The sequence below is a fragment of the Colletotrichum orchidophilum genome (genome assembly GCF_001831195.1).
Source record: "Colletotrichum orchidophilum strain IMI 309357 chromosome Unknown Scaffold_18.1, whole genome shotgun sequence".
NCBI lineage: Eukaryota > Fungi > Ascomycota > Sordariomycetes > Glomerellales > Glomerellaceae > Colletotrichum > Colletotrichum orchidophilum.
In genome coordinates, this window is record NW_019172974.1 from 227,441 (window position 1) to 240,593 (window position 13,153).

The 13,153-nt window shown below is 52.4% G+C and overlaps 5 protein-coding genes across 5 annotated transcripts; 4 read left to right on the top strand and 1 right to left on the bottom strand.

The window, feature by feature from the left end:
• Positions 1-75: 75 nt before the first annotated feature.
• Positions 76-1,263, top strand: CORC01_03085 (daunorubicin C-13 ketoreductase; the record flags this gene model as incomplete). The annotated part of the gene is made up of 4 exons (XM_022614735.1): positions 76-149; positions 204-436; positions 499-571; positions 627-1,263. 4 exons carry the CDS (start codon positions 76-78, stop codon positions 1,261-1,263), a joined length of 1,017 nt encoding a protein of 338 aa, XP_022478737.1.
• Positions 1,264-2,409: 1,146 nt separating this feature from the next.
• Positions 2,410-3,807, top strand: CORC01_03086 (uncharacterized protein; the record flags this gene model as incomplete). The annotated part of the gene is made up of 5 exons (XM_022614736.1): positions 2,410-2,656; positions 2,716-2,795; positions 2,860-3,236; positions 3,298-3,362; positions 3,434-3,807. 5 exons carry the CDS (start codon positions 2,410-2,412, stop codon positions 3,805-3,807), a joined length of 1,143 nt encoding a protein of 380 aa, XP_022478738.1.
• A 3,335-nt stretch (positions 3,808-7,142) lies between these two features.
• On the top strand, positions 7,143-8,857 carry CORC01_03087 (uncharacterized protein; the record flags this gene model as incomplete). The annotated part of the gene is made up of 4 exons (XM_022614737.1): positions 7,143-7,265; positions 7,666-7,806; positions 7,856-8,337; positions 8,395-8,857. 4 exons carry the CDS (start codon positions 7,143-7,145, stop codon positions 8,855-8,857), a joined length of 1,209 nt encoding a protein of 402 aa, XP_022478739.1.
• Positions 8,858-9,064: 207 nt separating this feature from the next.
• Positions 9,065-9,640, bottom strand: CORC01_03088 (uncharacterized protein; the record flags this gene model as incomplete). The annotated part of the gene is made up of 1 exon (XM_022614738.1): positions 9,065-9,640. The coding sequence occupies one exon, from the start codon at positions 9,638-9,640 to the stop codon at positions 9,065-9,067; it is 576 nt and encodes a 191-aa protein (XP_022478740.1).
• A 1,423-nt stretch (positions 9,641-11,063) lies between these two features.
• CORC01_03089 (UV radiation resistance-associated protein) lies at positions 11,064-12,958 on the top strand (the record flags this gene model as incomplete). Its single annotated transcript, XM_022614739.1, has 2 exons — positions 11,064-11,441; positions 11,504-12,958. The coding sequence occupies 2 exons, from the start codon at positions 11,064-11,066 to the stop codon at positions 12,956-12,958; spliced, it is 1,833 nt and encodes a 610-aa protein (XP_022478741.1).
• Between the last annotated feature and the right edge of the window lie 195 nt (positions 12,959-13,153).

Below are 13,153 nucleotides of genomic sequence, written 5' to 3' on the forward strand. Positions count from 1 at the left end.
GGTCCGGTTCGAAAATTTCATGACCGATTTGCTCCTTGAAATTAGCTTCAATTGAAAGTCAAAAAGCAGCTCAAGATGTCCAGCCAGTGGGATCCCCTCACTGACATGCCTAATCTTGATGGTAAAGTGGTCGTCGTGACTGGCGGGAAGTACGCATTAGGGCCATTCAAAGGGAGCAACGAATTATTCTGACACACCCACAGTGCAGGCATTGGCTTGTCAACCGTGAAGTACCTCGCCCTTCGCGGCGCAAAGGTCTACTTTACGGCGAGATCAAAGGACAAGGCAGACGAAACTCGCACCGTGCTGACGACCGAGAACCCGGCGATAGAAGCCGACAACCTTCATTGGCTTCCGCTGGACTTGGCAGACCTAAAGTCGGTCGCGTCCGCAGTCGAAGAACTGAAGAGCAAGGAGACCCAGGTGGACATTTTGAGTGAGTTGCCATTGTATCTTTTCGATTTGGGGATGAAGCCTTGCTGACGGGATACCAACAAGTCAACAATGCCGGTGTAGCTTCCAGCACGACGGAGACGACAGGGCCCGGGTGGGAATGGCACATGGGGGTCAAGTAAATACTCCTCAAACCCCCAGAAACATATTGGCTAATATGACATTAAAAATAGCCACGTAGGGCACTTTGTCTTCACCAACGGCGTACTGCCGCTTCTCAAGGAAGCAACAAAACAAGACGGGGCCGACGTGCGCATCATCACACTCAGCTCCAACGTCAACTACAAAATGCTGCCGTCCAACTACGGATTCACCTTCGACTCTGCGTCGTTCTTGACCAAGCCCGTGCCATACTACCCCTGGCACTGGCGCTTCCTCACGAACCGTATCTTCGTGGTCGACATGATCCGTTATTCCGTCTCCAAAGTCGCCAATCTCCTCTTCGCCCAAGAGTTGCAGCGACTCCTGGACGAGCAAGGCCTACCTATCCTGTCCATCTCGGTGCACCCGGGTGGCGTGGCCAGTCCTGGTACCAAGAACATTGGGAACTACTTCTTCTCGCTCGTTAGGTCGGTCTTCCTCACGGTCGACCAGGGCGCCATCACGTCCGTCTTCGCAGCCACTGCCACAAAGGTTCGCGAGAACGCCGACAAGTACAAGGGTAAGTATATAGAGCCATTTGGTAAGATCGTGACGCCGAATCCAGTCGCCAAGGACGAGAAGCAGGTGAAGGGCATGTGGGATCATACCACAGTTGAGGTGAACAAATACTTGTCGACTCTCGGACTCGCGCCCCTACAAGCATGGTAGTCACCACCTCTCCAGCGATGAGATCGAACCATGCTTGCCAACGTCGCGAGAGCTGGAGAATATGTAATGACCTTTCACAGACTAGTAATAATTACACCGCGTTTCACCAAGGATGATCTCCCGCACAATAACCACAATCTCACAAGAAGATGCACACTTAGCGCCTTGGCCATTACAATATGCCACGCTGATCTCAATAGCAGCTTTCCAGATGAACGTCGAACTTCTCACAGATGCCTGTATCCCACGTGTTGGGACTGCCGTGATATCACATCGAGACGGTCCGTTCCCGTCAGGTGAGTCGCAAGTGAAGAAATTCGTGGACCAGGCGCCAGTGCACTACGGCCTAGCCCCCTCCCAATCCGGGGCACTAAGTTGTTTATGGTGAGCTAGTCGATGATTCTTGGGGGGGTTTATCGGTCTAATTTGGGAATGCTAATTTTGATCTGGCCGTGCTCCCCGTTGAGAATTGGAGAGGGAGGCCTTGTGGCGGCCTCTTGTCGATTGGCGCCGAGATAAGCTGTGCCGTTAATCTTCTTTTCATGTTCCAAAGAGACATGCCCTTCATCTTTCTTTCCTTCGCAGTTTCAAACGAACGCGTAGAGTTGACTCTGGTAGTCACTCTGCTGGACACTTTCCTCGGCTATACTCACTGAGAATGATGTCGTTTCTCATACAGAATCTTCTGGAGGGCCGTGTTGTATCGCCCTCGATGAACACGAGTATGCACGCACACACTCGGGCTTTTTACAAAGACGTTGCACGGAGTAGTGCCCTTGGGAGATGTTGCTAGCTCGCGCTGGTCGACGCGGCACTCGGTGGCATTTCCCTTTGATCTGCTGGTCTTAGGCGGCGCCGAGGGGAAGAGGCGCAAAATGTCACTCGTGAAACCACCGTGGCTTGCCGATGCTCATGACAACGGCCGTGATGCATGTGCGTTCGAGAAGACTGTTGCGTGTGCATAGAAAAGTCAACCGTCTCCCGCCACGCGACGCGCTTTCGCCATGATGTCTGATGTCTCTGTTAGCAAATTTGTTTCTCATTCTTTTTTCCAGCACTTCACTTCAGTTGCAGCCGCCGACATTGAGTGTCGCCATGATTAATCGATGACAGTTGTACGCCTTTCCTAGTTTATATACACCAAACATGAACAGCGAATTCGCCAACGGGTCAGAGCTGGAGGTGGTTCAGACCGGAGAAGACGTCGGTGACAAGAGGAGTCTGGTAGCAGTAGTTTGGGCAGTCAACCTGACGGCTTTTGTCCTCGTCGGTATAATAGTGCTTGTACGGATTATCGTCCGCTGCACGGTAACCCGCAACTTCTTCAGCGACGATGTGCTGGTCATTATCGCGGCTCTTTTCACATTCGCAGTATGCGCATTGCTACCCATTGGTATGTCTTTCGTGCGCCGAAAAGTGTCATTCTAGCCCTGTCACTTACAATGATGTTAGCTACCGACCTCGGTCTTGGTCAGCACTACTGGAATCTCGATGCTGAATTTCTCCCCGACAACACCAAGAGCTTGCTTCAGGTAAGGACTGCGGAGAGCTCATGAGATTACAATCTTGCATGGAAATGACTGACGGACCTTGTAGCTCATTTTCATCGCTACTACTCTATACCCTTGCGCAATCGCGTTCACACGTCTCTCAGCCATCTGCTCCTTTCTCAGAATCACGACACATCAAAGTGCGCGTTGGGTTATGTACAGTGCGGCTGCCATCACTGGAGGATTTGGGCTGGCGTCCATCTTTGCCGTCATCTTTCAATGCAAGCCTATTACTGCGGCATGGGACTCATCGATCAGCGGCGCGAGTTGTTATCCATTCATCGACTTCCTCCATGCCAGCGCGGCGTTGAACATTGCGATCGATATGTTGCTATGCACCATGCCTCTGTTGTACATCTGGAGCATGAAGATGGCGCTGAGCAAGAAGCTTCTGCTGACGATTCTCTTTGCATTTTCTGGACTGTGAGTTTTGACCGGGATGGCGTTGCTTGGAGAAGAACGTTCAAACTGACCAAAGACTCAGTTCCTGTGCTGCGGTGATCATCAAACTCATCAATCTAGAGCCTCTGAGTGACTCTGACGTTACCTGTAAGCTCTCCTTATATCCAAAGACAAGAGGTCAAGCAATGAGGCGAAGTATTAACTTTCAAATGTAACAGACAACTGGGTCTCCTGGGTGCTCTGTTCCATCGCAGAGTGCACCATCGGTATCGTCTGCATGTCAATACCGCCAATCATTCCTCTCTTCGCCAAATGCTCCCGCAACAAGCCGCCCGCGCCTCGAAAAGAAAGGAGCAAGTCGTTGCGGTATACCTTGTTCGCCGAAAAGCCAACATTTGGCCGCGCCGTGGCGCCGCGAGTCATAAGGCCGATGGCGACACCATGGAAGGATAAACCGCTCGAGAGAACCGTCAACCCGGATTTCAAGCCAGATTTCCATTGGCTCAGGCTGGAACAGGAAGAAGCCGGCCACTGTTGGGATAAGACGCCTCAGTCTACCAAGGCGGACCAAGTTCTTGGGATTGCGTTGTAGAAAGTCCCTTTGTGTTATACGTCACTTTCGTATTTTACTATTCGATTCCGAGTTATTCAGCGACGGAGTTTGGAAGATTTTCACATAAATGTACGGATACATCCAGATTGACGGACGGATAAAAGACGGTTGAGAACGGGCTTGATTAAACCCAAAACAGTCGTAATTATGTTTCTATCGATCGGGTATCACGAGTGCCATCGTACAATAATACGAACGCGAGTCGTTCAGAATGTAATCAATACCGTTTCATACATGTAATCCAACCTGGTTATCAACTGCCGAGCTGCAGTACGAGGTAAGCTCCGCCGAGGCTCTCACGCTTCGCCTCGCACGTCAGTCAGCCGGCGATGGCCCCAGCGACAGAGCATCGCCGGTTCTAAAGAACAGTTCCCAACCTGATTGGGTGAGCGTCATCGCAGCCAATGGGGATTCCATCCGCGGCCGGCGGCCGCTGGTAATCAAGTGTACGTCGGCAGCTATATTTCCGCCTTATATCCCATGGGGCTGGGTCGTAAAGTTATCCGTCCAGGCCAGAGCTTCTGAAACCCAAGCACCCGCCATGGGGTGATCTTCGAAGCTTCTGTAGGCTCTCGTAGAGACAGCAATGGCCCGGGTGCGGTCTGGACTCAGGCTGACATGGTCTCATGCCTGGCCCCGTGCATGTGGTTGAACCGTCTGGTGGTCGAGGCAGACCAAACCTGGAAGGAATTCTGACAGCTGTGTTCTTTTTCTGCTGACTCTGCAAGACTGCCGATGCGCAGGCCCCCGTTTCAAGCTGTCTGGGAGGATTTGATAGTCAGACTACGCGGCAACGAGGATCTCGAGCAGCACAGAAATCCGTGACATTTTCCATAGGAAGGACCTCGGAAGCTCTAGACTGCCCACGAGACCAATCATGTCTGGCATTACGTGTCTCAGTATCGTGTTGACCTAAGCTCGTCATAGATCTCTCGCAACGAGGCTCACAATGTGATGCATCAGGGGGGAGAACCGGGAGATTTTCCGCTCCCTATGAAGTTCCCGAACCTCAGATGGAGATAAAATACGACTCTAGCAGGGAAGGAACTTCTAAATACCGGTTCGACCACTAGAAAACTGACATCAAGATTGAACCAAAGGAGCCTAGGCGGCACCGCAAACCAGGTGATAGAGGCGAAAAAATCTATACTGCTTTTCTGGAGTTCTTCTGACACTACATACTCACTTCCGCCTCGAGCCACGTCCCTGCTTCATTCCATCTACGCCGCGCGGACAACAGGGCCAGACAGTGGCACGAACACCGGCAAGAAGAGCACACGGGACAAGAACTAGGGGCCGCGCCTATCTCAGTCCCATGCCCCAACTACGAAGGCACACCAACCTGGTATCTGGACCTCGATCATGACGTGCAGCATCAAAAGCGACTCAGAAAAGTCCTGCCACTCCGAATCAACAACATCCCCCCCACCGAAACTTTAAAAAAAGGGAAAAAAAAAAAAAAACGGATAATCCACATGGACTCGGCTGCAGTTGTTTTCCGTCCGCCGCGCCCGTCCGCTCTCCCCGTTCTAATAGCTCATTACGAGGTAGTAAATCGAGTAGAAGAACAGCAAGGAACACACAACCACCCTAACCCAGTAAAACAGTCCAGGCGTCGCCTAACCCAGGCGCCGGGAGAGACTTGTATCTGCGGAGCTAGCGCCTGCTGCCTGCATAGCACTAGCGACCGGATTGGAACAGAGTTCGGCCATGGTTTGATATGATCCTTCAGCCCAAGGTGTTCAAGGGGGCTGAAATCTGCAAATGGCAATGAGAAGCTGTGCGCGGTGACGCTAGAAGTCGCTTGGAATCTACCTACGTTTAAGGGTTCTCGAAAGGGACTGGACGGTGCTGGAAAGGAGGAAGACGTACATCCTCGGTCACAAAATTAGGTATCGATCTTTTGGTTAGATTGGGTTCATTCTGTAATGGATGTTGGCTTCAAGATTCTTTACGTCGACACCAAGCTGTCAACTCTATCTTAGTGATTCGACTTGCCGAGTTGCCATTCGAAGGGAAACCAGAGTTGTCATCCCTGGTCAGGCACAAAGTCAACTTGAGTCATTGCTTTGCCTCATCAACCCCAGTCATGTGTCATTGGACAAGCTGATAATTCGACGTCTTGGTCAGACCTCTTTTCCCGAGATTCAGCCTGCTTCTATCCGCTACCCCTTGCCTGAGGTGGCAGCGACTTAGTAATTATCAGTCCGAAGGTTGGCGAGCCAGTAAGCGACGAGCTGCCCCTGAGGCGCCCGAGCGGCATAAGATTCGGCGATGGGTAGCGTCCGAATCTCTGTCTGGCAGTCTGCCTGTCTCTTACCCTCCCTCTCTCACCCTCCCTCTCTCACCCTCCCTCCATCTTCTCTTTTCTCGAACGAAATGGTCAAAGGATGGTGGTGGGGGGGCTTCCCCTTTTGGCATGTCGCTGATCCAAGGTTCTCATTCCCCGCACTGACGGGGCTTAAAATGTGATAAATTTCCTAAATAGTGGTCTTTCCATCGGGGAGATCTCCCCGATTCACCGCCCCCAACGCAACCTTACCAACTTGGCCGTTCGAAGACGTTTCGGCTTGGCTTCGCCCATTCTAGGAATTGTTCGCTACCCTCTTTCTTCAACAAGTGTGTCTGGTCATACAAACTGTATGAGTTTGTATGGCCGATCTAGGGACAATAACACAAGTTACACGAATACGGGAGTAGGCGGCGGCCTACGCAGCCACTAATTGCCAAAGACTTGGAGTATCTTTACACGCATTGACGGCCCTTCTTTTGGTCTAAACTATCGTCGGCCAGGGTTCATGCAGAAGCGTGTGTCAGGAGAATAGTTCACGCCATGTGTACTTCCCTGTATTTCACCCTCTGTACTGGTGCGTCACGCCTTTTTCCTGCCCCGGGCAGCAATTCTGACCTCGGTGGGCTAGCCCGCTTCTCCTCATTACGCTCGGAAGTCTGCCGCGTCGACGCAGATACAAGCGTGTGTGTGGGGAGGGGGGGAGGTGGGTGGGTGTGCTGTGGTTCAAGATGGGCTCGTACGCTCGCGCGATGAGGTCTTGGCCACAAGGTAGGATCAAGAAGTGTGAGGGGGGTCCCAATGCTGCACACTGCGTAGCCTTCTTAATCCGTTCCAGTCTCTCTCTCATGTAGGGCAGTGGGATGAAGGGCCTTGCATCATATTAAAGAAGAAGGGCGTGTCACACAAACACCGTAGAGAATGGAGGAGGCCTTTTTCCCCCTTCGCTTCTCATGTCTTTCTCTGCTGGTTGATCCTGGGTTCACTTGTTTCTGTTTATGATTTCCCCCAGGGTATCTAGGAAATGACTACAAACCCGGGGCAGTATGGCCAGCGCTCGCTACTACTGCTTTTGTTGTGCTTTATCGCTTCGGTAGTCGAGGCGCAGAGCGTCGCCGGGGTGCTTACGCAAATCCCCAATTGCGCCGTAAGTCATCAAGATGCCAGTTTTTTTTTGTTCTTGTTTCCCCAAGTTCTTTTTTTTGCTCTTTCATAATTATGCCCCTACATTCCAGCCATGGAGCCTGGTCAATCATTCTGCCAAGGTACAGTAGGGCTGACTGGTCATGTTTTCCCACGATAGCTTCCATGCTTTACGCAAGGTCTAGAGGACGGCAATTGCAATCTGACATCGATTGCTACTGTCACTGGTTGTCTCTGCCCTAATATCAAACTTCAATCCGATTTGTCGACGTGTGCACAACTCAAATGCCAACTCGAAGACCAAGCCCGTAAGTATTCCTGAGCAGCAATGTTTTGTTCGGCATGTTGAGTAGAAATCAGGCGCCGCAAAACTGGAGACAAGTCTCTGTGATACATACCCAAAGGATTTTAGAAGCGGAGAAGTCAAGGCCATCGCCATCGCCCTGTCGGTCATCACACTTCCCGTTGTTTCGCTGCGGTGCATATCGCGATGGAAGATCACCAACAAGTTGTGGTGGGATGATTGGACGGCCATCTTTGCAACGGTGAGTAGATTTTTGGAGTTGCGTGGGATGATGGCTGACAGAATCTCAGATGTTGCTAGCCGGGTTGACCAGTATAGAAATTGCGAGCACCAACTTGGGATTCGGAACACACTACTGGAACATCGGACTCGACGCCGGAATAAAGCTGCTGAAGCTTTCTTACGTCGTCCAGCAACTCTACATCCTGATCCAAGTCTTCGCCAAGATCTCGATTCTCTTGTTCTTCTCCCGCATCTTTCACGCAAAGCGGTTCCAACTCACTGTCCGCTACTTGATCATATTTTTACTACTACACGGCCTGATATCCCTTTTGGTCGTCATACTCCAGTGTACGCCAGTCTCGTCGACCTGGGACAGAAGCAACACGAGCCGGAAATGCCTCAACGTCACCGCTATTGAATACACCGGAGCAGTCTTGAGCATTGTAGAGGACTTGGTAATCTTGGTTTTGCCCATTCCCGAGTTGGTCAAAATACAGCTCAACATGCGGAAAAGAATTGCGCTGGGGCTCATGTTCAGCCTTGGCTCATTGTGAGTTTCATTGATAGCATCACTGGTATCCTTATGACTGGCTAACAAGACTTGCAGTACTTGTATTGCAACCATGGTCCGTTTGAAATACCTAGTCATGTTCTCGAGGAGTTTCGACACTACTTGGGACAATGTCGACATTGTCATTTGGTCCATCATCCAGGCATTTTGCGCCATCCTCTGCACGAGCCTCCCAGCACTGCGGCCGTTGCTGCAGAAAGTACCGCAACTCTTTCCCAGCAATAACATCAACACCAAAAATAACAGTAAAGGAACTGTAAACTCGAGACACTCGATGCTAAACACTGGCAAAGACAAGTTTCGCGAAATCCCCGAGGCGCCGTTGGCGCCAGAGTTGCCACCCACGCCAATCGACATTGCGGACGAGATGGCGGCAAAGGCAGACGGGAAGCGTCAAGTCCTCATCACCAAGGACATCAAGGTTAATTTAGCCAATTTCGAGTTGCAAGATGTAACGTCAAGCAAGAAAGTGCAGAAGAACGAAAACAGAAGGTTCTGATTGGTCAACGAGGGCAACGAGTAAGGGAAAGAGAGCATCCAGCATTATGGATAAAACTTTTGTGTATTACATTGGCATCAAAGCGACGGCGAACTTGAAAACTTGATTTGGGAGCGGCGGAATACCAATAACCAGGATACCATTTTGTTTTAGCAAGGGTATAGAACACGATCAAACTTATGGAGTGTACATGGAAGGATGAGCAGATCAGCCGTCGCGCCCTTTGTCCAATTCCTGCGTCTCTCGTGCCGCCTCTGCCTTCTCCAAGACCAGGTCCCAGTCTTCATCCAACTGACGATGATACTCTGCCGCCGCCAAGCCAGTGGTGACCACCAGATCGAGGTCAAGATCGGCGAGAGCGGCATGCAGCTCAAACCCGGGCCCCCACCCCGCCTGGCTCATCATGTTTGTATGACTTGCAGGGGGAGGACTGTTCCCGTCTTCTCCACCCTCTCTTCCACCTCTTCCTCCTCCTCCGCTTCCAAGACCAGCATTCATCACATGCAGCCTCGAACGGAAAAAAGCTCGAGTTTTGCCGTTGAAGTCGACGAGCCTCATGCCCTTGCCATGCTTGCCCAGCACCTCCCACCGCATCTCGCGCACGCCCAAGAAGCGGAAGCTGAGGGTGCTGGACAGGGGGTGCTTGCGTGCCATTTTGAACTTGACACCTCGGACGATAGCGTCGACTCGCGGGGGTATCTTGCGGAGTTTGAAAGCGCCGACGGGGCGGTGTTTTGCGAATGTGGCGTCGCAGTCTACTCGTCGGATCTCCAATTTGGTCATTTTTGAATTATGACTGAAGGAGTATAATGGGGCGAGACACCCTTTGTGTTTGACAAGGTTGACCACGATGGCATCTTCGTTGCCTCTACTTAGGACGAGGATATGTTGCGGCTCTGGGGTTGTTTCCATCTCTCATGGTCTGGCTTGAAAGAAACCAGCTGCGTGAGCGTTCGTAGCTATGTCAAGTCAATTTTGGACAGAGGTCCTACTCTAATCGCTGGGAAATCGTGTAGCAAATGTATTCCGTGGATTCTCGTATCTCCGTTGACGTCCACCAAAGTTTTCAAAGGCACTGAGCGAGACTGTCTGTGGGCGGCATCCCACGGCTTTGTGTAAGTAAACGGACCGAAGACGGGATGGAGAAGCCCATAGAAAGCGGTTCATCCATGAGCCTCGAGCGCCATGGTGAGACGGATAGGCGAACCAAAGTCTCAGATCTATGAGAAGAGCTGCAGCTGCCACACTTGCCATCTAAAACCCGCCCTAGGCGCCCCGTTACCCATGGATCTTTGGGCCGTAGGCATGCTGCGTACGTTTATACGGTGACGTACGTCTTACTGTTGCTTTCTCCAAAGCTGATGTGAAAACTGACCGGCGGATCCCACCCACAGCTAAGCTCGGGCATCTTGGCAGCGATTTAAGGTTTCGGTGAGGGCGGGGCGATCGGAGTGGAGACGCCTTGCAGCCGTGATGCCGGTCCTGCCGGGGGAGGGAATCTCGATACAACGGGGGTATGCGGCCAGAGATTTTGTCATCTCGGTTCTCCTTGATGGAGCGACGGCTGGATAGAGAGAAGTATGTCTAGCCGGGAACAGCCCATCTTCTGGGGTTGCTGCAAGAAACCACAAGTTTTGGTTAATCGATGGGGTGGTAACCGTGGAGGAGAAGGTTCCTTTCTCCATCCTAGGTTGAAAATATATTGAAGCTTTAAATACTGTCAAGATGATTGAAGGGACGAAAGCTGAGGAAGAGAGATGTGGAGAGGACATTAGAATCCATACGGAGTACGGAGGTATTGTTCATCTCGTTTGTATCAATGGAGGATATGTACGTATGCACTGATCAGTTGCTGGATTGAAGCTTATGAGATGTAAGCAGTAAATGCATCTAAACAGCTATGACGATAGTGGGGCTAATTTCATGGGCAGGAGCTCCTGCCTGCATCAGCGAGGCACCTTCTGTCAGCAAACCGCCTCGGCAGCAGCAGCAGCAGTGGCAGTGGTAGGAGCAACGTGGACAGCAACGGTGAAGCTTTGTCCGCCTGGGAACCCCAACCATCACCACATCACGATCCTTTAGCAGACTTGGCGTGCGACTCTTACACAGCACATCCTTGTCATACACCATCGCAACTGCGACATCCAGTCCCATGAATCTTTGAAGCAAGCCTCTCCGCCAGCCATGAATTGAGTGGCACGTCAAGATGCCTCCGCCCGAGTCCCGCCCCCTCCTTGTTCCTCAAAACCGCAAGCTTCGTCACCTGCGCGGCATCTACCTCCGAAACCTGAGTTTCATTCGCCCTCGAGGCCACACTATTGACGATACTGCTCTGAATAAGACGCCCTCGAAGCTCGAATCTCTTCGCGATGCCCCTCAGCTCCAACATGCCCTCTCCAGCGGCAATCTGCGACCCAAAGCTCCGCGCCGCCGCAGCACTGCCCTCGCCCAAGCCACTCCAGTGACGCGACAGCGCATGCTGCAGTTGACCGTCGACGGTAGAGCTGCCGATGCCTTCTTCTCGCTGCATTGCGAAGGCGAGGATGAGCCGGTCTATATCAGCGAGATGCAGGAGCATGCGACGGTACGTCGCATTCCCACCCGGCTGAGGTTGTCGGCCTGCTGAACTGACATGATGATCATCAGAACTTCAATTTCCAATTCTTCGATCTCAATCATCACGGTCCCTCCGTCACTCGCTCACCTGTCTTGACGATCAAAATCTGGGCGAAACGAACATCGTGGACCCTCCTGCTCCAACACACAATCGATCTCCGAAGCCTGCATTTCATCGGCAGCCTCCAGAATCGCAAGTTCCCGCCCAACGGCCTCATCTTCCACCTCGCCGACGGTATATACTCGCTCGATGTTCCGGCTAAGCCCACACAACCAAAGGAGCTGCCACCCCTCCACACGTCGTCGTATAACGCCCTCATGAAACTCGCGACCCTGGACAACTCGATCCAGGACGCCATCGCGACACAGGAGCAGCTCATGTCACAAATCAACCAAATCCTCGACAAAACCCCGCACAATGAGACACCGGCCGCCGAGGAAAAAGTGAAGCTGGCCAATAAGTATGTGGCGCAAGAGCTGCGATCCTTAAAGGCAGCTGAAAAGCGGCGAGAAGAGCTACGCGCATCTCTCAAGTCGCGCCGAGAGGCCATTGCCCAAGGCCGCGCTCTTCAAGACAAGCTGGCAAAGGATATCGTGGACGCCACGGAGAACCTGTCGGCATCCAAGGACGTTCTTGCCCAGACCAAAGAGACAATTCGCGGTCAGCGCCGCCGTATCTGCGCAGATCTCGGTAACATTTACCAGATCACCCCCTCCCCGACGGGTGCTCCGCTCTCTTTTCAGATCTCGGGTTTGCCGCTCCCGAACACAACTTATGACACCGCTACTTCTCGAGGGCCTGACGATGACCTTCTCTCCGCCGCGCTGGGTCATGTTGCTACCCTAACGAATGCGCTGCAGTACTACCTCTCTGTGCCGCTCCCGTATCCCGTCACCCCTTTCGGCTCACGATCCTCGATCCGCGATGATATCTCTCTCCTCACCGACCTGAACTCGGCGCAGGCGGCTCGGCAGCGTGATTTTCCTCTGTACCTGCCACGAGGTGGCTCGACCGCAGCCCAGTATCGATTCGACTATGGCTGGTTCATTCTCAACAAGAATATCGAGGCCCTCTGTGCAAGCCAGGGATTGAAAGTTGTCGACATCCGTCACACCCTGCCGAACCTCAAGTACCTTTTATACGTGTGTAGCGCGGGTACTGAAGAAGTTCCCGAGCGGAAGCGCGGAGGCGTCCGTGGCCTCTGGGCAGGACGGTTCAAGGGTCGCATCCCGTCGTCGGTTGCAGGCGTTGGCGACGGAGACTCGAGCAGCGTCGGTGGCAGTCGCCGTGGTAGTACCGACAGCGAAGTGCTCAGCCGCCAGCGTGACGAGCTCCGGAAGGCTCTGACCATTCGCGATGGAGCTAACTCCCCAGTCGACTACGACTTCACTCATAACGGCAACGGTGGATCTGCGGGCCTGCCGTTCGATGAATTCAAAGTATCGTTGAGAACCAAGGGGATGAGAGAAAATGCTGGAAAGTGACAACGACGACCGGTACCAGTTTGCTGCTGCTGCTTCAATGGAAAATTCAGGATGGTGGAAGTTGGTCAAATTACGTGGTTTCATTGTTGAGATACCCCGGCGATCCATCGCCGCCATAATAAAAATTTGCTAATGTTGGGACCTTGATCAACCAAAATCCGGGCGGAAACGTCTCCGCGCACCCATCGCGCCCAT